The sequence below is a fragment of the Ranitomeya imitator genome, chromosome 1 (genome assembly GCF_032444005.1).
Source record: "Ranitomeya imitator isolate aRanImi1 chromosome 1, aRanImi1.pri, whole genome shotgun sequence".
Taxonomy (NCBI): Eukaryota; Metazoa; Chordata; class Amphibia; order Anura; family Dendrobatidae; genus Ranitomeya; species Ranitomeya imitator.
This window is the reverse complement of record NC_091282.1, coordinates 194,013,592-194,036,679: the sequence shown is the minus strand read 5'-3', so window position 1 is coordinate 194,036,679 and position 23,088 is coordinate 194,013,592. Positions and strand designations below refer to the sequence as shown.

General features: G+C 42.3%; 1 protein-coding gene across 2 annotated transcripts in view; it reads right to left on the bottom strand.

Annotated features, from left to right (window-relative positions):
- LVRN (laeverin) overlaps positions 1–23,088 on the bottom strand; it is a 200,058-nt gene that overhangs the window by 57,017 nt on the left and 119,953 nt on the right. For both annotated transcript variants that reach the window (XM_069753189.1, XM_069753199.1), the window contains exons 13-17: positions 20,662–20,717; positions 17,333–17,480; positions 11,464–11,558; positions 9,053–9,163; positions 2,746–2,919 (exon numbers count right to left, since the gene is read on the bottom strand). In XM_069753189.1, coding sequence (XP_069609290.1) covers positions 2,746–2,919; positions 9,053–9,163; positions 11,464–11,558; positions 17,333–17,480; positions 20,662–20,717 — 584 coding nt within the window. The remainder of the gene's footprint in view (positions 1–2,745; positions 2,920–9,052; positions 9,164–11,463; positions 11,559–17,332; positions 17,481–20,661; positions 20,718–23,088) is intronic.

Sequence of the window (23,088 nt, the reverse complement as noted above, 5' to 3'; positions counted from 1 at the left end):
CAAAATGGAGAAAAAAAAGGCAAATTGGACATAATTTCATACAAAGCCCCCCAAAATGGGATGTACAAAATTGTTTCCATCTTGCCAAAATTGTGGGCAAACAACTTTTGTTTGAAGCATGTGAAGCTCGTTCAAACTCACCAGTGGAAAGTAACAGGTGTGGGCAATATAAAAATCACACCTGAAACCAGATAAAAAGGGGAGAAGTTGACTCAATCTTTGCATTGTGTGTGTGCCACACTAAGTGTGGAGAACAGAAAGGTGGAAAAGAGAACTGTCTGATGACATGAGAACCAAAATTGTTGAAAAATATCAACAATCCCAAGGTTACAAGTCCATCTCCAGAGATCTTGATGTTCCTTTGTCCACAGTGCGCAAAAGAATCAAGAAGTTTTCATCTCATGGCACTGTACCTAATCTTGTTGAACGAGAGCGGTAGAGAAAAATTGATGAAAGGTTGCCATGCAGGATCGTCCGGATGGTGGATAAGCAGTCCCAATCAAATTCCAAAGAAATTCAAGCTGTCCTGCCTTCTCAGCGTGCATTAGTGTCAGCACTGACATTTGAAGGAAATGGAACGTTGTGGCACAAAACCCAAGGGGACCCCACTGCTAACATATGGACATAAAAAAGGGAAATTGCAGTTTGCCAAAATTTACATGAGTAAGTCAAATTCCTTCTGGGAAAGCGTCTTGTGGACAGATGAGACCGAGATAGAGCTTTTTGCTAAAATCCATCATTCTACTGTTTACTGAAAAAGGAATCAGGCATCCAAAGAAAAGAGAACAGTATTTACAGTGAAATATTGTGGTTCAAAGATGTTTTGGGGTTGTCTGGCACTGGGTGCCTTCACTGTGTGCACGTCATCATGAAATCTAAAGATTACCAAAGGATTTTGGGTTACAAAGTGTCAGAAAGCTGGGTAAATATACTTCAAGAAGCACCCAAAATGGCTGGAAACAAAGCGCGGGAGAGTTCTGAAGTGGCCAACAATGAGTCTGGATCTAAATCCCATTGAATACCTGTGGAGAGATCTTACAATTGCTGTTGGGAGAAGGTGCCTTCAAATATGAGAGACCTGGAGCAGTTTGCAAAAACGGAGTGGTCCAAAATTCCAGTTGAGAGTTGTTAGAAGCTTGTTGATGGTTATAGGAAGCGATTGGTTGCAGTTATTTTTTCCAAAGGGTATGCAACGAAATACTAAGTTGAGAGTGCCAACAATTTTGTTCTGCCCATTTTTTAAGGGATTAGTGTGAAATTATAGAGCAAAAAAGGGGAGAAGCCAGCGCAGCCTAAGGTTAAGACGCAATACATAAAGTGCAAAAGCACATATTAATTTCTAACTGTATTTTCAAAATGAGACATTTAGCAAACAATTGATCAATTCTTTGAGCCACCCCGCTTCTTCACGGAAATCTCATATTGGGGCAGTCCTACACTACGTTTTTTATATTCGCTGCTCATCCAGAGCCACAGATGAAGAGTGAAACAGGCTGAGGCACAGGTGCATGATTAAACAAAGCCTGAGGCAGGGCAGGGCTGCTGTGTGTGGACAGCAGCCTATCAATCACTGAGACACAGAAAGAATGGCGCACATAACCAGGCACCTGTGCCTCAGCCTGTTTCACTCTTCATCTGTGGCTCTGGATGGGCAGTGTGGAGGTTGGATCCGAAATGTCTGTCTAGACCTGGTCAACCTTTATCCTCGCTTGCCTACTCTGGCGCCATGGGGGTGACTCAGTATATGCTCCAGGTACAGCATGTTTTTAATATGGTCTTGCATTTAGTTCATTTAGGAGGCCTTTATGGCACAGCGAATATAAAAAACGTAGTGTAGGACTGCCCCAATATGAGATTGCCGTGAAGAGGCGGGGTGGCTCAAAGAATTGATCAATTGTTTGCTAAATGTCTCATTTAGAAAATACAGTTAGAAATTAATATGTGCATTTGCACTTTATGTATTGCGTCTTAACCTTAGGCTGCGCTGGCTTCTCCCCTTTTTTGCAGTGTGAAATTATGTTCCAATATACACAAAAGAAATAAACGTGTATAACAAAAGATGTGTAATTGCAATCATTTTCTGAGATAAATATTTCATTACCTGGAACAATTTCAAGGGTGCCAACACTTTCGGCCATGACTGTACACTAGCACTGTCAGATATTTTAATCAGGATATTTCAAAGTGGCACTATATCACTAAAAAGGCCATACTTACTGATATAAGGGCAGGTTATAATACCAAGCTAGCAGGACACAGAGAACCTGATGGGAAGGTTGCATACATGCAAAACACTGATGAGTTATGCAGTATAGGCATCAGAAACTTTCATAGGGATAAACTGACCTTCGAATTAAAGGGGTTGTTCACTACATTTTATTATTGTACGAATGGGACCATTACGGTGGAAACTTTAGAAACACATGCTCTCCTCCAGTAGTCCCTAACATGCCACCTGCTGGTTTTCTTACTGTTTATTATGGTTTGAATAAAATGTGACCGCTGCAGTCAGTCAATGGTCACCTTATGCCATATGCCAGAAGAGAAAAGGAGGTGAACAATGGCTGACACAATATGGAGTGCAGAGGAGCAACACCAGTCTGATCGTTAATTATGTGAGGTTTTCCTATTTTTCCAACACAATGAGCCCATTTATAGAATAATAAAATGAAGCGGACAACAAATTTAAGACTACTATATTACATTATTATGTAAGATGTACAGTCATTACTGTTACCTGCTTACCTATACAAGAGCCATGGTTCCCTGGTGCAACTCAAGCCCTGTTTGAGGGAGGTCAGCTCCCAATGATCTTCACTGTCTGATTTGTTATAATAATTCCAAGCGAACTCCCATTCCTCTTGCCCCCCTTCTGCAATGCCATAGCAATAAACTGAGCCTTTTATAGATTGCGGTATTCTGGAAAAGAGGAACATACACATTCAGATATGCTGATTTGAATAGACAGACTGATACACATTAACAATAATTAAATTGTCAAATCTCATCGGACATTATTCACATAGTTGGACAACACCAAGAAATTATGCATTAAAAATAAAGGTAAAGAGAAAAAAAGGGGTGATTATGTGGATAAAAATGAACTTTTATTTATTAAATATTTTATTTTAAAAGCAAATTTGCATACAGCTTCATTAGGATGTATATTGGGTCACAGTAAAATGAATTGTTATGTTATAATCACTACTGTGACCCACTAGAGTCATGTTATAAGGCTAGACTGCAGAGATATATATTTATTATTTACAGGATCCCTAACCATGATCCTTTATAAATTATGGGTCGGGTTTCATATATCAATAAATATAGGGTTTCAGATTTAATGTCAGATCTATATCTGTCTATAAAGAATTTATAATACCCATTGAAACACTGCAATGGATCAAAGATGTTTATGACCACTTTTTATTACCAATTGCATATCATATGCCATCAGAAAAATTACAGAGAGGTATAATTATGTCACTGCAAAGATGGCTAGCATACTGCTGTTAATCCAGACATACTGTAAGTTGCTAAGAGTGTTGTGCAGCTCATTCGGAATGCAGCATATGCATAATGTCGTTGCCCTAAAATATACTCTAGCACACCAACCGCCTATGTATGTGTGGTCAGCAGGAGGGGCTGTGTGCAGGTGTATTAGCCACAGACAATATACTCGCCGCCAGCACGCTAGCATGCTAGCCGCCTGTATATGTGCGGTCAACATGAGAGACCGCACACAAATGCGTCAGCTGCAGACAAGACACTCACTGCCAGTGCATTAACACGCCAGCCACCTATGTGTGTTTGGTCAACGGGAGAGGCTGTGTGCAGGTGTATTAGCCACAGGCAATATACTCGCTGCCCGCACTCTAGCACGCCAGCCGTCTGTATATATATCAGTCACCAGGTGAGACAGCACACAAATGTGTCAGCTGCAGATGATACACTCGCCGCTACTGCACTAACATGCCAGACACCTATGTGTGTGCCGTCGGTGGGAGGTACTTCACAGGGCCGGTGTCAGCACTTGGTGCACCTGGGCAAGTGCCGGGGCCCTGGCGAGAAGGGGGGCCCATTCACGGTACGGTACACTGAGGCTCCGGGGGCCCCTGCAGGCAGGGCCGGCATTAGGGGCATGCAGCAATCTAGGGCCCCCACTCCCCCAGAGACCCTCAGCTAGCGGCATATCACGCAGCCGCTATGGGGCCCCTATGAGGCAGGGGGGCCCGCCTGCCACTAGCGCCGACTCCCCCACCGCCACCGCATTGAACTATACTGGCATCTGCCGGTACAGTTCAAAGCAATGATGGAGGAGAGAGAGTCAGCTGACGCTCCCTCTCCCATCATTACCCGCTCTGCCTCTGATACTGCGGGTGCGCAATGACATCATCACGCACTCACTGTGTGCCAGGCAGTGCAGCCGCTGAGACAGGAGCAGGGAGCAGTGCGGGCACAAGGAGAGGTGAGGAGGGTGTTTTTTTTTTTTTAACTATAACAGTATAACAGTGAGTACTGGACTGTGGGGCCATTCTCGGGGGGGGGGGGGGGAGATGCGGGCCGTGCTATATACTACATGGCTGTGCTATATGCTATGTGGGCTGTGTTATATACTACGTGGGATGTGTTATATACTACGTGGCTGTGCTATGTACTACATGGCTGTGCTATATACTACGTGGTTGTGCTATATGCTACCCATTTTGCACTTTTACAAATGTTCTACGTTAATAATTTCTAATGTCTACTTTAAAAAGTTTTCCATTAAAAAATTGTCACGTTCAATGTATGCAGGTTTTTCTTTGCAGCAAATTCAGCTAACAATAAAATGCCTACTGGTAACTGGGGAAGAGGGAGTAGGTCACAAAAATTGGCATATAAGGGGTTGACTTATATAAAGACACTCTGCTGTATGGTATTGTAGAATTTACAATAGCTATCATCATGTAAGAAGTGAATTCTGGCATTGTACTATACCTATATTTCTCTGCTGTATCTGTGCATCATGAATCGTGGTATGTGTTAAAGGGGCCCACTGAGACTCTTTCGCCCGGGGCCCTCAAAAACCTGGAGCTAGCCCTGGTACTGAGTGCAGGTGTATCAATTGCAGATGCGATTTTCCACTATGAATGAACACGCAGTGTAATGCTCGTGCCCTGACTTGTTGGCTCGAGCGTAGGGGTGTTGTGGCCCCACAGTGGCACAAACCAGACTACCCTGGAAGGGATGTGACTAAGCAGCTACCTTGGTGTTCACTGGAGCCTCTGATGTCGAGGTCAGGCTTGTGCTGCAGGTAGCTGCCAGGTACGACTCCAGGGTCGTGTCTGTATGTGGCTGCTGATCCCACTGGGGGACGGAACACGGGTTGGCAGGCGGGCATGGCTGAGACACTGGCAGGACAGGCAGACAAGGCTGGTACTCTGGCAGAACAGGTACTACATACATAGTAACATAGTTATTAAGGTTGAATGAAGACTTTAAGTTCATCTAGTTCAACCCATTTGCCTAACATAACATGCCATAACATGTTGATCCAGAGGAAGGCAAAAAAATCCCATGTGGCAAAGAGTAAGCAGCTCCACATTGGGGAAAAAAATTCCTTCCCGACTCCACATACGGCAATCATACTAGTTCCCTGGATCAACACCCTAACAAACAATCTAGTGTACATACCCTGTAACATTATACTTTTCAAGAAAGGCATCCAGTCCCCTCTTAAATTTAAGTAATGAATCACTCATTACAACATCATATTCCATAGTCTCACTGCTCTTACAGTAAAGAATCCGCGTCTGTTATTATGCTTAAACCTTCTTTTTTCCAGACGTAGAGGATGCCCCCTTGTCCCTGTCTCAGGTCTATGATTAAAAAGATCATCAGAAAGGTCTTTGTACTGTCCCCTCATATATTTATACATTAACATAAGATCACCCCTTAGTCTTCGTTTTTCCTGACTAGGTAAAAACCGGAATACAGGCAGGTATATGAAAACAGGTAGGGACCTGTTCAGACAGGAGGGTATATGGGAACAGGTACGAACCTGACCCACAGGTGGCAGAACGGAAATAGATCAGGACCGTAAGGAGGGGATACAAAGCAGAACCACAGGAGGTGGAGCTAAGAGCAGGGACGCAGAAGGCAGAGCTAAGAGCAGGGACGCAGAAGGCAGAGCTAAGAGCAGGAATGTAGGAGGCGGAGCCAAGAGCAGAACCACTAGAGGTGGAGCCAAGAGCTGAACCGCTGGAGGCAGAGCCAAGAGCAGGACCGCTGGAAGCAGAGCCAAGAGCCGGAAGGAACAGAGCCACAGGTTGCTGCGAGCAGAGCAGAGAGGCGCAGAGCTACAGATTGCGGCAAGCAGTGCAGAGAGGTGCAGAGCAACTAGTTGCGGAGAGCAGAGCAGAGAGGTGCAGAGCGATAGTTTGCAGCGAGCAGAGCAGAGAGGTGCAGAGCCACAGGTTACGGCGAGCAGAGCAAAGAGGTGCAGAACTATGGGTTGCGGCGAGCAGGGCAGAGCCGCAGAGTACACAGCAGAGCAGAACAGAGCAGAGCTGCGGGTTTGCGGTGAGCAGAGCAGAGAGGCGCAGAGCCACAGGTTGAGGCGACCCAAGCAGAAAGGAATGCACACAAGGGTATGCACAGCTGAGAAGGATAGGCAAACAGATAAGGAAACAACAGGAACATATATAGACCAGAGTACAGACAGGATCAGGAACAGGACAAGACACAGAGTCAAGGATTCAGACCAGGGTATCAAGCCCCCCACTGGGTCGCTGAGACAGGACAGGACCTGACAGCTCAGCAGCAAAACACTAACTGAGGGAAATAGTTTGCTCAGGCATCCTCCAATGGGTAGGGATGCTTTAAGTATCAGAGGCCTCTAGGCAATTGGCCAGGGACACCTTAGGAAGATGCACACAGTCTCAAAAATAATCTGGAATTGCCAGCGCCGCCTCCTATGCACACAGCCAGGAAGCTTGCACAGAGCAGGCAGACGACACACAGCATGGAGTCAACAGCAGACAGAACTCACAGCATGGCCCGGAGTGAGTTAGTTGATGTATCAGGCAGGTGGGGGATGGGAGGCCATGCAGTGATGCAGGCAGGGTTGTTACACGCAGATTTTGTAGCATTCACTATTATCAATATTGCAGGGCACATTGTTATCAACTATTCTAGCGGCGTTCATGACTGGCATTCTGACATTCTGACCCTATTCATTCTCTGTTGTCAGGCATGTGAACTGGACACAGGTCAAGACGAACAAGGAAAGACAGACAGGGATAAATGAAAACAACAATCATACAACATGCACTCACCAAACAACAGAGTGGAACACAGAGGAGTTAAAGGAACAAGAAACCTTGAAGACACGGTTTATTACATCCATATGCAATAACCAGACATATGGAAGGAGTTGGTGAGGCGAGAAAACCCTTTAATGATCACTAGGGTTGAGCGAAACGGGTCGAAATTGTTCAAAAGTCGCCGACTTTTGGCAAGGTCGGGTTTCATGAAACCCGACCCGACCCCAGTGGGGGGTCGGCCATGAAGTCGGCGATCTTTTGAATCTGGAATCGGAATTCCGATCCCGATTCCCGATATGTTTAAGATATCGGGAATTGGTATCGGAATTCAGATTAAAGTGTAAAATATAGAATTAAAATAAAAAATATTGCAATACTTACCCTCTGACGCGCCCTGGTACTAACCGGCAGCCTTCCTCCTTCGAATCCGCGCTTCTAGGACCTTGCCGTGACGTCGCGGTGACGTCGCGGCTTGTGATTGGCCGCGCGGCCGCCCATGTGACCACTCACGCGGCCAATCACAAGCCGCGACGTCACCCGCGACGTCACCGAAGGTCCTGGAAGGCTGATTCTAAGGAAGGAAGGTTCCCGGTTAGTACCAGGGCGCGTCAGAGGGTAAGTATAAGGATATTTTTTATTTTAATTCTATATTTTACACTTAAATATGGATCCCAGGGCCTGAAGGAGAGTTTCCGCTCCTTCAGACCCTGGGAACCATGGAAACCCAATGCACTGCATTGGGTTTCGAGTTTCGGCCGACCCTGACCCCGACTTTTTTATAGGATCGGCCGATTTCACTCGACCCGACTTTTCCAAAAGTCAGGTTTCGTGAAACCCGACCCGATCCTATAAAAGTGAAGGTCGCTCAACCCTAATGATCACCATTATATATTTTCACACAAGTTGTTCAGATGGTTTAATTCTGGTGTGCTTTTTTTTAGTTCATATAAAGCAGAGATGTCCTAATACTGTCCATGTTTTTTCTAAATTGGAGAAACTATTGTCTAGTTGGCAATCTTTTTATATTAGACACTTTAAGGTATGGCGTTAGAAATGCTTTGTATTAGTCTTCATGCTTATTGTATAATGGCTATATAGCTAAATCACGGCGCTGTACTGTGGAGAGGTAGGGGACTTTGGGCCCTCATGTAGTTTTTCCATTGGGTGCCCAATGAACAGAGCTATTCTGTTACTCCAATGAGAAATCTCTCCATGCTTCTGTAATCAATCAGACACCTAGAAGTACCGGAAAGGGTCCAAGCATTTTATTGGGATTCTGTCGGCTGATTCACACTGCCCGAACAATGGGTAGCATTGCAGCAGCGAATATTTCACTCTGATTTGGTGCGGCGTTTCAAAAAACACACTATTGAAAAGCAGGACAGGGACTATTCGTTTCGGCTGGACTATGCGACAGGTATTAGATGGCTTCTCCCTGCCTGTTCCCCTAAACTGACAGGTCTCAAAAACCTAGTGAGATACCTGTTAGCATAGGGGAGTAGAGCGGGAAGAAGCTGCCCCTGGGGAACTGCCTTAGACTAGTCATCTGAGAAGCATAGTCAGCTTCTAAAGGTATGTTTTCTGTGAAAAACCCCAACACTTCAGAGAAAAAACATGGCTGCAATAATGCAGACAGTGTTTTATTCGTGAAGAACATAGTTCGGACAGTAAAAATCAGCTGACAATTTCTCTTTAACGGGTGCACTTTTATAGCTCTGTACATGCATACAAAGTATGTAACTTACTCATTAGTGGACGTGTTTGCCATCCATTTTGCATAGAGGTCACTTGCCAGATCTAGACAATTTTTTAAACCAAGAAAACAGGCAGTCTTGAAGATTTCATTTATTCCTGTACTTAAGAAAAAATAAAACATAAATAAAAATAAAGTAAGAAAATTACAATTTCAATAGCAGGTCAAGTATGTACACCCGCATATGAGCTCTACCTAATGTTGTACTGAATCGCAACTGCCAGCCAATTCGAGCAACTCTACCCAAAATGAATGAGGATAAAGTAACTCTACCGATCAGCTGATTAACGGTACTGCCGCACTCCAAAACTGGCACACCTCCATACATTGTATAGTGACCAATGTACTGCAGGCTTTCTCTCATACAATTAGATTTGAGAATTTTTTGCAGAACCATTGTCTTTCCAGACAAGTATAATCTGCTGCAAAAATATAATCTAGACATGAAATCCTATAATCATGCGATCTACAATAGTCAGTCCCCGAGTCACTGATTGATAGCTTCTATCAAGTGAATGACTGCATCTGTTACATTACCTTTGTTTCACAAAGCATGCTCACTTATCCAAGAAAAGTACATTTCTGTATGAAGTGTTGCAATAGTTTGTAGTCACGTGTAGCCTAAATCCTGTGAGTTCTGTCATGTCCCATGATTTAGGAATCATACAGACAGTATTGTATTATCATGGTGTTGTTTTTATGCTGCCTTGTAATAGGGTTTGCCCTTTTAGAATTTGCCCTCCCTCTCTCCACATGATTTCGATGTAACTCTCATGTCAGTAACCCAACCCCTTCTTTTTCCTCAATCGATATGTCGCCCATGTTAAGAAGCACATGTGTGTGCATCTCTGGTTCAGAATAAGTTGTTTTTACCTACTGTAATTGTGTATAGCTACAAGATTTCATGTGGAAAATAAACCTTATTCTAGAATCTTCTAGAAACATACCTCCTGCAGTTGAGTTTAAGCTATCTGATGAAATCACTTCATTAGTAATGGCACGTAGAGAGCCACAGAAATGGTATCTCAAGCGTCCCACACACTCAGCCTTGTTAAGGTGTCAGAATAAATGTGACTGAGGGTTTATAAGCTAATGGCATAGGGTTCTCTCAGCTCCTCGAGGAAGCCCACATGAAACGCGCGTTGGGGCTGCTGACTAGCTCATCCAGGTGGTAAATATGCGCAATAACCTTGATTAATTATTCTTTACTCTGACTTCATGCATTGTTGTACCAGCGGAAACCTGCCTTGGAACAGTAATCGTGCTCTTTATGTTCACATGTTGCGTCGGGTCCCTGCGGGTTTTCCCGCAGCGGATTTGATAAATCTGCAGGGCAAACCCGCTGCGGTTATCCCTGCAGATTTATCACGTTTTGTCCTGCGGGTTCTGCTGCGGGATTTTACCCCTACTATTGATGCTGCATATGCAGCAATATGCAGCATCAATAGTAATGTTAAAAATAAAAAAATAATGATATACTCACCCTCTGACGTCCCGATCTCCTCGGCGCTGCAGGCGGCGGTCCGGTTCCAAAGATGCTGTGCGAGAAGGACCTTCGTGATGTCACGGTCATGTGACCGCGACGTCACCGCAGGTCCTGGTCGCATAGCAAACCTGAGACCGGACGGCCGCGTGCAGCGCTGAGACTTCAGAGGTGAGTATATCATGACTTTTTATTTTAATTCTTTTTTTTACCACAAATATGGTTCCCGGGGCTTGGAGGAGAGTCTCCTCTCCTCCACCCCGGGTATAACCCGCACATTATCCGCTTACTTCCCGCATGGTGTGCACAGCCCCATGCGGGAAGTAAGCGGATCAATGCATTTCTATGGGTGCAGAATCGCTGCGATTCTGCACAAAGAAGTGACATGCTGCGGGTTATAAACCGCTGCGTTTCTGCGCGGTTTTTCCCACAGCATGTGCACAGCGGTTTGCGGTTTCCATAGGGTTTACAGGTTACTGTAAATGCAATGGAAACTGCTGCGGACCCGCAGCGGCAAAATCGCCGCGGTTCCGCGGTAAAAACCGCAACGTGTGCACATAGCCTTAAGATGCCTCAGATTAGTAGCTTCTACGGAGTGATATAACGCACGTTGTTAGGATCTAATGAAAGATTTAAGCACTGGCACTTTACGAATAGCATTTTTCTATAAATACACACTTGCTCTTGGTGTAAATCACATACCCTTTATATGTCATTCATGGATGAGCTAGTTTTATACCACCTGAGCCTTTCTATTGACCTTATCTATGTATGTATACATGTATTTCTTTATATAACTGCTTTGTAATCCTTTTGAATAAAATAATAATACATTTTTTATGGATTTTTTTACTCCCTGTTTTTTGGTGATTGAGTTTGCTCACAGTAAATGAAGTATATCAATATTGTAAAGTACTTACTGAACAAAAATATCATCAGCAGTTTCATCAAAATCTCTGCGAACAATACTTCCATAGTGTTGAAATATTGGGTTCATTCTTTTCAAAATATATTTCTATGGAAAAGGAATACGCGTGAGCAACTGCCATTTCTTTACATATATGACAATGAAAATGCGTATTAAAACCAATATTATGTCATGTTAGTGGATTAGAAATTGTATGCTCGAAGATTAAAGGCCCAGACACACGTTACAGTAAAGTCATCGAAACCCGCCAATATCGACAAAATCATTCAACATTATAATCATCCAAAGATGCCAATATTGGCGGAATCATCTGACATTATAATTATCCAAACGTGCCAATATCGGTGGCATCATCTGACAGTCTAATGTGTATGGGACCTTCTCTCTTTCCACTGACAGATGATTTTGGCACATTAGAATGTCACCAGCTGATTTTTTTTGTTCCTCACTGAAATTAGCTTCTGCCAAAGCAGTGGCTCTATCATAGCGAACAAAGCAGTGCTCAAGTGTAGCGTTGTTTTAGGGAATTGCGTGAGGCAAATGTTGGCTTATCGATCGCATTAAATTTGTATGGGGGCCTTAACATTTGGGTACAATCACTCCTACTAAATCGCCTACAAACGTCAAAAATGGGGAAAATACATTTTCACATGTATTTGTAGGAGACCTTGTTGAGTTCCCTCTCTGGTTAGGTTTTCGTTGCCATTTGTTTTACTTTTAGTTTTTATTTTGCTTGAAAAAAAATGACAAACAGTATGTTACATCACAATAAATATCGGCCCAAAACCTACTGAAACAAACTCCCTGTAAGTGAGGAAAAGAAATAGAATAGGAGAAACGGGCCCAACTAATAACAGTATCCCAAATTTGTAACTTCTTTTTCACTTTTGAAAAATTACCCAATCTCTTTGCAGCATTATCATAAAGATAAACAGTTTAAGAATAGTCACATCACCAATAATAGAAGAACTGAAGCCCCACCTGTATCATTGTACTTATAAGCAACTTCCTTACGGGTAAGGAAGCCACTTACATGAATGATGCACACAAGAACGGCAATACATGTGAGGTTTTAGTTTTCCCCTAACATGAGTTAAACAGGTACTCCCATCTCCAAGATCCTATCCCAATATGTAGCAGGTGTAATACTAATAATATTGGCAAATACATTCAATTAAAAATGGAGTATAGTTTTTCTGATTCACTATTCTCATTCTTCATTTGAAGGCATTGCAGGACCTTAAGTATCCTTGGTTCATGACCGCTAGATAACTAACTGTCACTATATCCGTGGTCATATCCATGGCTACCTAAGGTCCTGCAATGCCTGCACATGAGGAAAGAAACATAGCAAATCAGAGAAACTATACTACATTTCTAAATGGACGTATTTGCTAATATTATTATTATTACACTTACTTACTGGGGAAAAAGTACTTAGTCAGCCACCAACTGTGCAAGTTCTCCCACTTAAAAAGATAAGAGAAGCCTTTAATTGACATCATAGGTAGACCACAACTATGAGAGTCAAAATGGGAAAACAAATCCAGAAAATCACCTTGTCTGATTTAGCAAGATTTATTTTGCAAATTATGGTGGAAAATAAGTATTTGGTCATTAACAAAAGTTCATCTCAGTATTTTCTTATATATCCTTTGTTGACAATGACAGGTCAAACGTTTTCTGTAAGTCTTCACAAGGCTGGCACACACTGTTGGTGGTATGTTGGTCCATTCCTCCATGCAGATCTCCTCTAGAGCAGTGATGTTTGGGGCCTCCAAAGGTTTTCTATGGGGTTGTAATCCGGAGACTGGTTATGCCACTCCAGGACCTTCATATTCTTCTTACGAAGCCACTATTTCATTGACCTGGTGGTGTGCTTGGGATCATTATCATGCTGAAAGGCCCATCCAAGTTTCATCTTCAATGCCCTTGCTGATGGAAGGAGTTTTGCACTCAAAATAACACGATACATGGCCCCATTCATTCTTTCATGTACACGGATCAGTCATCCTGGTCCCTTTGCAGAATAACAGCCCCTAAGCATGATGTTGCCACCCGCATGCTTCACAGTAGGAATGGTGTTCTTTGGCTGCAACTCAGCATTCTGTCTCCTCCAAACACGATAAGTTTTATTTCTACCAAACAGTTCTACTTTGGTTTCATCAGACCATATGACATTCTCCCAATACTCTTCTGGATAATCCAAATGCTCTCTTGCAAACTTCAGACTGCCTCGGACATGTACTGGCTTATGCAGGGGGACATGTCTGGCACTGCAGGATCCGAACCCCTGACGTAGTGTGTTACTGATGGTAGCCTTTGTTACAGTGGTCCCAGCTCTATGCAGGTCATTCACTAGATCCCCCCCATGTGGTTCTGGGATTTTTGCTCACCGTTCTTGTGATCCTTTTGACCCCACGGGGTGAGATCTTGCATGGAGCCCCAGATCGAGGGAGATTATCAGTGGTCTTGTATGTCTTCCATTTTCTTATTATTGCTCCCACAGTTGATTTCATCACGCCAAGCTGCTTGCCTATTGAAAATTCACTCTTCCCAGCCTGGTGCAGTGCTACAATTTTTGCTACAGCTCTTTGGTCTTCACCATAGTGGAGTTTGGAGTATGACTGTTTGAGGTTGTGGACAGGTGTATTTTATACTAATAACAAGTTCAAACAGGTGCCATTACTACATGTAATGAGTGGAGGACAGAGGATCCTCTTAAAGATGAAGTTATAGGTCTACGAGAGCCAGAAATCTTGCATGTTTTTAGGTGACCAAATACTTATTTTCCACCATAATTTGCAAAATAAATCTTGCTAAATCAGACAATGTGATTTTCTGGATTTGTTTTCTAATTTTGACTCTCATATTTTTGGTCTACCTATGATGTCAATTACAGGCCTCTCTCATCTTTTTAAGTGTGTGAACTTGCACAATTGGTGGCTGACAAAATACTTTTTTTTCCCCCACTGAACATATTGGGATAGGATCTTAGAGATGGCAATGCCCCTTTAACTCTCCAATTAGTTATGTCTTTTTTAAAGCACCGTTTCTTTATTGATAACACTATTGATTCTACCCTGAGCTTTATTTGTGTCAGGATTTCGAACCCAGCACTTCTGGTGCACCAGGCAGCAGCTTTACCCTTTGAGCTATTTCAGCTGTCTGGACAGTTCTTTGCTAACTCAGATACAAGTATCTATGTAATTTCTGATTGGTTCCACCCAGTAAGTTCTTGATTGGCTCCACCTTGTAAATCTCCTGATTGAACACCCTATTTAAAGCTGGCATTGTACTCCCTTCCTTGTGAAATTATTGACCTCTCTGCCTTTAGTCAAGCTCTCCTTTCGCCTGCTGCTTCAACAAAGACTATGCTGCTGAAATCATGTATCGACCTCTGGCTATTACTGACTACTCAACCTGCTGATCCTTCAGAGATATTGGTCTTGCAGTGTAGCGACCTCTGGCTATTCCTGACTACACTACCTGCCGGGACTTGCCCCTAGTGGTTGCAATACCACTACTCCAAACCAGGTCAACTGCAGAATTTGCCTATAATAACTCCAACAATAACTTCAAACACAGTTCTACATCCCAAAGTCCATTTTTTGCTAAGTAGGACTTGCATCCAGTATTTATTCATTCCTAATCTTCCATTTAAAATTTTGGTTCCTGCTGTTGCAGAAAATTCAGAAATAACTAAACGAGATGTTACAAAGGACAAAACAAGATTATAAAATAAAACAGCAGATAAACATCGCAAAGCCCCTTCTTACCCTTCAGGTCGGTGTGGCTATCCACATAAAATCTAAAAACGTGTATTTCATCTTCTAAATTGGGTCAAAAATTAATAGGATCTTTTCAAATTTCTGCACAAATAAACCAAATTGCTTTCCATTTAAAACTTCCTAACAGCATGAAAATTTGCACTGTGTTCCATGTATCTATTCTCAAACCATTCAGGGAGAACCTGTTTCCAGGAAGATATCACCCACCTCCTCCACCAGAAAAAGTCCATGGTGAAGAAGAGTACATTGTGGATAAAATTCTGGACTCTAAAAGATTTAGGGTATGTGTCCACGGTCTGGAATCCCAGCGATTTGGACGCAGCAGATATCCCGCACCGCCCAAAGCGCTGCCCCCTTTTGTACGCACGGTGATTCCGTCTGTGTTCATTGAACACAGGTGGAATCACCCCATCCTACACATAGACTTTGTTATTTATCTTGCGGAGACTGAGCGTCTCCGCAAGATAAATAGACATGCTGCTGTCTATAAAGACGTGCCGCATGTGCGTATACGCAGGTCTGCCACCTGAGTCTTTGTAGGCATAGTGGAAATGGGATAGGGACCAGAAGATAATTCATGGGAGCCAGAGTGCAATGTCCATGCACCCACTCTTACAGTAGTCTTTCATCAGAGGAATTCAGAGAAGCCTGGCCTGAGATGTCCAGAGACCATCCTAGAAGGAGGGGAGTACTGTCAGGATTCAAACCCAGCACCTATGGTGCACCAAGTGGCAGCTCTTCCATGGGAAACATTTTGGGTCGCTGGACAGTTCTTTGGCTATTCTTGACTACACAACATGCTGATTCTTCAACTATACTGCTGTTCCCGTGTACAGAGCTCTGGCTATTCCTGACTATGCTACCTGCCGGTGCTGCCCCTAGTGGTTGCAATAGCACTACTCCAACCCAGTTCAGTCCATAACAATTTGGCTTCTATTGCTGAAGTTTTTATTTCCCCCTAGTGATAATGAATCATTGTATATTTGCCGTATGCATGGTGTTACTTTAAAAATTTGTTAGGGCTCCTGTAATTTTATTTTTATGCTCTTCTGCCACTCTTTTATCATGATTTTTTAATGTGCTTGTGTGCTTTGCTTCATATCACCATATGCTATTTGTATTGAGAGCAGAGTAAAGGAATTCATCTTATATGGATGGCTCCATTGGAGGTGTACATATATAAATAGTTTTTAGTGTTTTTATGCCCTGCTTGTGTTACAATTTAGTAACTTCACTTGTGGGGGCGGTGCTGGTCTTTGCACTCTGGATAGTCTTGAAAAACACACTGACAATGTGCTCAGTTGCCAGCTCATTACTACTGATCTGAACTGGTGAGATAGGGCACTGACCTTGTGCACATATCGCAGGGACTAGCCCAGCGCCTGAGATACAGTACTTCGTTTCAGAAAAGGCACAGGGGCTGCAGAAATGCATTCATGTACTGATGGTGGTTCTGGTGCTGCCTTCATGTTCTGACTGTGATTCTGCATTCATTTACTTATAAATGGTCACATGAAGTGCTAAATGGCTATGTTAATACCAAAAAACTTCTCAAAATTTGGAGGTGATATGATGATGAGCTTTTTGGAGCAGAAACTCTCCAAATCCTTCTCATTCTCAGAACTTATCAAAACTTGGTTCTGGTGATATATTCATGTACTGACAGTGGTTCTGGTGATGTATTCATTTAAGTACCCCTTTACATTATTTTGTGGCTCTTGGGACTAAAAAATGTTGTGCACCTTTGGATTACACAATCACAGAATGTAGGGACAGAGCCCATTGAGATTGATGACACACAGTTGTCATGCATTTCTGAGAACAACAGCCGATAATGATAACATTTTGAAATCAAGCTAAATTATTGGTCTTCATTTAAAAAAAAAAATGTACAAATGAAGTATGTGCCAAATGAATGTGCATTTCCAATTTTGGCACAATACTTTTGCATCTATAGTACAAAGTTATTAGATGACAAAGCCATGCAAATAGTAAAAGTGTAATGATTATTCATTAGTGTCAAATAAACAATCAATTGCACTGATAAGTATGATAAAGAATTGTTAATACCTTTATTAGTGGAAAGGAGTGATATGTAACCAATGATTTTCTATTGTTATTTAAGTGTTTCAGAACTCTATGCCACACCAGGATTTCTGTTTCTTTTTCCAAATATCTTGTTAAATTGAGAGTTGTTTCATATTCCATATAACCAGCACTAGAAATAAAAATAACACCAAACCAATTAAAGCATAGTCAAAATGACTAATACTAAAACATGCAAGTAAGGCTACGTTCAGACTAGCGTTGTGCGCCGCTGCACAACGCACCGAAAAACGCGGCAAAACGCACGCAAAAACGCTGCCTTTTGAGACGCGTGCGTAGTTTTTTGCCGAAAATCGGACGCAAGAAAAATGCAACTTGTTGCGTTTTCTTGGTCCGACGCTAGCGGCAAAAAAGACGCACGCGTCGCAAAACGCAACAAACAAAAACGCATGCGTCCCCCATGTTAAACATAGGGGCGCATGACACGTGCGTCGCCGCTGCGTCGCCCGACGCTAACGCGACGCACACTAGCACAACGCTAGTCTGAACGTAGCCTAAATCATTGTGATCTTGAATTTCCTGGGGTACTAAATATATTTACCAGCAGATGCAATCTTAGTCTACTGAGGAACTGCCTTGCTTTCAAAAAGAAGTAGATAAAAGGGGTATAAAGGTGCCTGATTGGACCCAAAAACCCCAAGAATACAGTAATACAATGTAAATTGCAAGTGAGAGTTGGGGGCTCCTCTCAGAAATTTTAAATTTTGCCTCAAACACCTCAAAGCTGACTTCTGTATTTGACAATGTACTCCAACAATGAAACAACTTTCAAGCCGTGCTTATTAAATAACAGCCATTAGAAAGTCATTGCCCAGCGATTATCAAATAAGATCCCCCATTATTATAAATGCTTGGATCTGACAGATGTAACATAGTAACATAGTAACATAGTTAGTAAGGCCGAAAAAAGACATTTGTCCATCCAGTTCAGCCTATATTCCATCATAATAAATCCCCAGATCTACGTCCTTCTACAGAACCTAATAATTATATGATACAATATTGTTCTGCTCCAGGAAGACATCCAGGCCTCTCTTGAACCCCTCGACTGAGTTCGCCATCACCACCTCCTCAGGCAAGCAATTCCAGATTCTCACTGCCCTAACAGTAAAGAATCCTCTTCTATGTTGGTGGAAAAACCTTCTCTCCTCCAGACGCAAAGAATGCCCCCTTGTGCCCGTCACCTTCCTTGGTATAAACAGATCCTCAGCGAGATATTTGTATTGTCCCCTTATATACTTATACATGGTTATTAGATCGCCCCTCAGTCGTCTTTTTTCTAGACTAAATAATCCTAATTTCGCTAATCTATCTGGGTATTGTAGTTCTCCCATCCCCTTTATTAATTTTGTTGCCCTCCTTTGTACTCTCTCTAGTTCCATTATATCCTTCCTGAGCACTGGTGCCCAAAACTGGACACAGTACTCCATGTGCGGTCTAACTAGGGATTTGTACAGAGGCAGTATAATGCTCTCATCATGTGTATCCAGACCGCTTTTAATGCACCCCATGATCCTGTTTGCCTTGGCAGCTGCTGCCTGCACTGGCTGCTCCAGGTAAGTTTATCATTAACTAGGATCCCCAAGTCCTTCTCCCTGTCAGATTTACCCAGTGGTTTCCCATTCAGTGTGTAATGGTGATATTGATTCCTTCTTCCCATGTGTATAACCTTACATTTATCATTGTTAAACCTCATCTGCCACCTTTCAGCCCAAGTTTCCAACTTATCCAGATCCATCTGTAGCAGAATACTATCTTCTCTTGTATTAACTGCTTTACATAGTTTTGTATCATCTGCAAATATCGATATTTTACTGTGTAAACCTTCTACCAGATCATTAATGAATATGTTGAAGAGAACAGGTCCCAATACTGACCCCTGCGGTACCCCACTGGTCACAGCGACCCAGTTAGAGACTATACCATTTATAACCACCCTCTGCTTTCTATCACTAAGCCAGTTACTAACCCATTTACACACATTTTCCCCCAGACCAAGCATTCTCATTTTGTGTACCAACCTCTTGTGCGGCACGGTATCAAACGCTTTGGAAAAATCGAGATAGACCACGTCCAATGACTCACCGTGGTCCAGCCTATAGCTTACCTCTTCATAAAAACTGATTAGATTGGTTTGACAGGAGCGATTTCTCATAATCCCATGCTGATATGGAGTTAAACAGTTATTCTCATTGAGATAATCCAGAATAACATCCCTCAGAAACCCTTCAAATATTTTACCAACAATAGAGGTTAGACTTACTGGCCTATAATTTCCAGGTTCACTTTTAGAGCCCTTTTTGAATATTGGCACCACATTTGCTATGCGCCAGTCCTGCGGAACAGACCCTGTCGCTATAGAGTCCCTAAAAATAAGAAATAATGGTTTATCTATTACATTACTTAGTTCTCTTAGTACTCGTGGGTGAATGCCATCCGGACCCGGAGATTTATCTATTTTAATCTTATTTAGCCGGTTTCGCACCTCTTCTTGGGTTAGAATGGTGACCCTTAATATAGGGTTTTCATTGTTTCTTGGGATTTCACCTAGCATTTCATTTTCCACCGTGAATACCGTGGAGAAGAAGGTGTTTAATATGTTAGCTTTTTCCTTGTCATCTACAACCATTCTTTCCTCACTATTTTTTAAGGGGCCTACATTTTCAGTTTTTATTCTTTTACTATTGATATAGTTGAAGAACATACACAGTGAACCAGAGAATACTAACTTTGGTTTTGGCTAAACAGTTCTAGAACTTGACAGAATAAAATTCTAACAAAGCAAATTATAAACTAACTTAGTTCTGTTTCTAAAGCTTTACAACTCTTATTTTCATGGGGTTATGTTCTACCCGCACACGTTGTATAATAAAAAGATTTCTTAGTGTTAAACCTCCATACATTCAATTTCCACATACTCATGCTATCCGTTTTTTTATGCATAGAACGAGGACACAGTTTACTCTATGGGTCATTAATGTATCAAAAAAGAGACATGTCGAAGTTCAGTCCAATTTCTAGACCAAATTCACCCATTCCGGTCAATGGACAACAAACAAACAAACAGCACACAGATACCACAAGTGTTTCATCCATGTGCTGTCTGTTTTCACTCACTGTTTGCTAGAAAGAACATGAGAAATCATTTATTTTTAATATGAGAAAAACTGATGACTCACTGATGATAAAAACGGTCACATGGATGAAAAAACTGATGTATGAATTCAATCTTAGAACATTTTTTCGTTGTACATTTACCAAGCAATCAAGCTGTCACCAATTCCTGTACTTACTTTGCCAGTATAAATGCATCATCCATGATCTGCACCCTATTAACCACTGGAAAAGGCTGCAAACAAATGAAACAAAATGTAAGAACATGCAACAAATAGAATAGTAATGTTCATTATTTTTAGTCTTCATGATACAGTGACAATATATGGTGGGGTAAAATAGAATACCGGTAACTCATTTTCACATTCTATTTAATTTTATCAATGAATCCAAAATGAAACCAAACCTGAAACTACTGTACAAATAGCTTGATTTTAAATATTTTACCATTTTGGGTTTACCTGGACTTAAGGATCAGGTTACAGGAATTCGATGTCTGTTACCAAGTCAGAAACTGGTAAGACTGTAGTTTAAGACTATACAGTAGAGATGGGAGAATTATTTGGCTGGAATTGAATTCTTCTTCAATTTTACAAACATCATTATTCTCCTGAATTTTTTGTAATTCGTTGTGCATGAATTAGGTAAAATGGCGGTCAGCTGGTCGCCATTCTACTGAATCATAGAAGGCCAGCAAATTGCAACTAATACAAAAACAAGCTAATCCTCAACTCACCGCTCACCTCTCCTGATAACTGACTACTAATTGATGCTGTCCGCTCCTCAGCACCTTATTTCCATGGTCAAGTGCCTGATCTCTGGTGTCTTCACTCGATAAAAGAACGTCCGGGCCTGGTCACATCCAGAAGTCCCATAATAGGAGTGAAGGCACCGAAGATGCGGTGTGCAACGGTTGAAAGTAGAGTGAGCAGCAGGGCAGCCAGAGAGATGAGCAAAAAGGTATTAGTTTTTTTCCACATCTTCTGTTTATTATGCCCTTTGGGGTCTAGAGACACCCCAAACCATAATATGGAACATTCAATTTGCGGAGAATAAATTCAGTGAGAATCGAATTTCCCATGAAAATCAGTGTAATTTCAAGAATTTTGCCAAAACCGCTCATCTCTGCTACACAGAGTTAATCCATTGTCCCTAAACTTTATTTTATTACCATAAAGATGTATAAATCTGCATAGTGACTCCAGACACAATACAGCAAGAAATTGTTAATGAAGACGAATTTAAAAGTCAATTTATTTTTGTTAAATTAAAAAAAAATATGACAAAGGTGAACATAGCACTTAAAGGGAACCTGTCACCAGGTTTGGCCAACATGAGGTAAGGCCACCCCCTTTTAGCAGTAATATACAGCATTCCTCCTATCCTCTTACGATCGCCACCGTCCTTCTTGCTTCGTTTGGATGACATGTCCCTATGTCATACCCACAGTCTCCCCAGCTCTGGCGTACTTCTCTGCTATGTTGAGTTCAGAGTTAAGGAAAGATCAAAGAGCCCTGGCGTATGTGCACTGCAGTACTTGAAGGGGAATGTGGGAGGGCAACAATCCAGCAGCAGGTTCGCTGCCTCCTCTTTTGTGCAAAGAGGAACAGGATGAGTAGTACCAGAACCCTTCAAAATTACCTTCAACAGGTCACTAACATTCATGTGTCTGCTCACACCGTCACAAACAGACTTCTTGAGGGTGGTATGAGAACCCGATGTCTACAACATCTTGCAGAGCAATTGGCATTTGTCAGAGAACACCAAGATTGGCAGATTCCATGTTGACGTGCTTTGCTCTTCAAAGATGAAAGCAGGTTCACACTGAGCACACATGACAGACGTGACAGAGTCTGGAGACGCCGTGGAGAACATTCTGCTGCTTGCAACATCCTCCAGTATGACTGGTTTGGCAGTGTGTCAGTAATGGTGTGAGGAGGCATATCTTTGGAGGGCTGCACAGCCCTCCATGTGCTAGCCAGAGGTACCCTGACTGCCATTAGGTACTGGGATGAGATCCTCACACCCATTATGAGACCATATGTTGGTGCGGTGGGCCCTGGGTTCCTTCTGATGCATGACAATGCCAGACCTCATGTGGCTGAAGTGTGTCAGCAGTTCCTGCATGATAAAGGCATTCATACTGTGAACTGTCCTGCCCATTCCCCAGACCTGAATGCAATTGAGCACATCTGGTACATCATGTCTTGTTCCATCCACCAACGCCACGTTGCACCACAGACTGTCCTGGAGTTGACTGATGCTTTGATCTAGGTCTGGGAGGAGATCCCTCAGGAGAACATCCGCAACCTTATAAGGTGCATGCCCAGGTGTTGTAGGGCACGTGTTACAGGCATTTGGAGGACACACACACTACTAAGCATCATTTTCTTGTCTTGAGGCATTTCTACTGAAGTTGTATCAGCCTGTAATTTGATTTTCCACTTTGATTTAAAGTATCATTCCAAATCCAGACTTCCATGGGATATTAATTTTGATTGACATTGATCATTTTTATGTTTTATTGTTCTCACTATGTAAGGAATAAAGATTTGCAACTGGAATATTTCATTTAGTCATATCTAGGATGTGGCATTTTAAGGTTT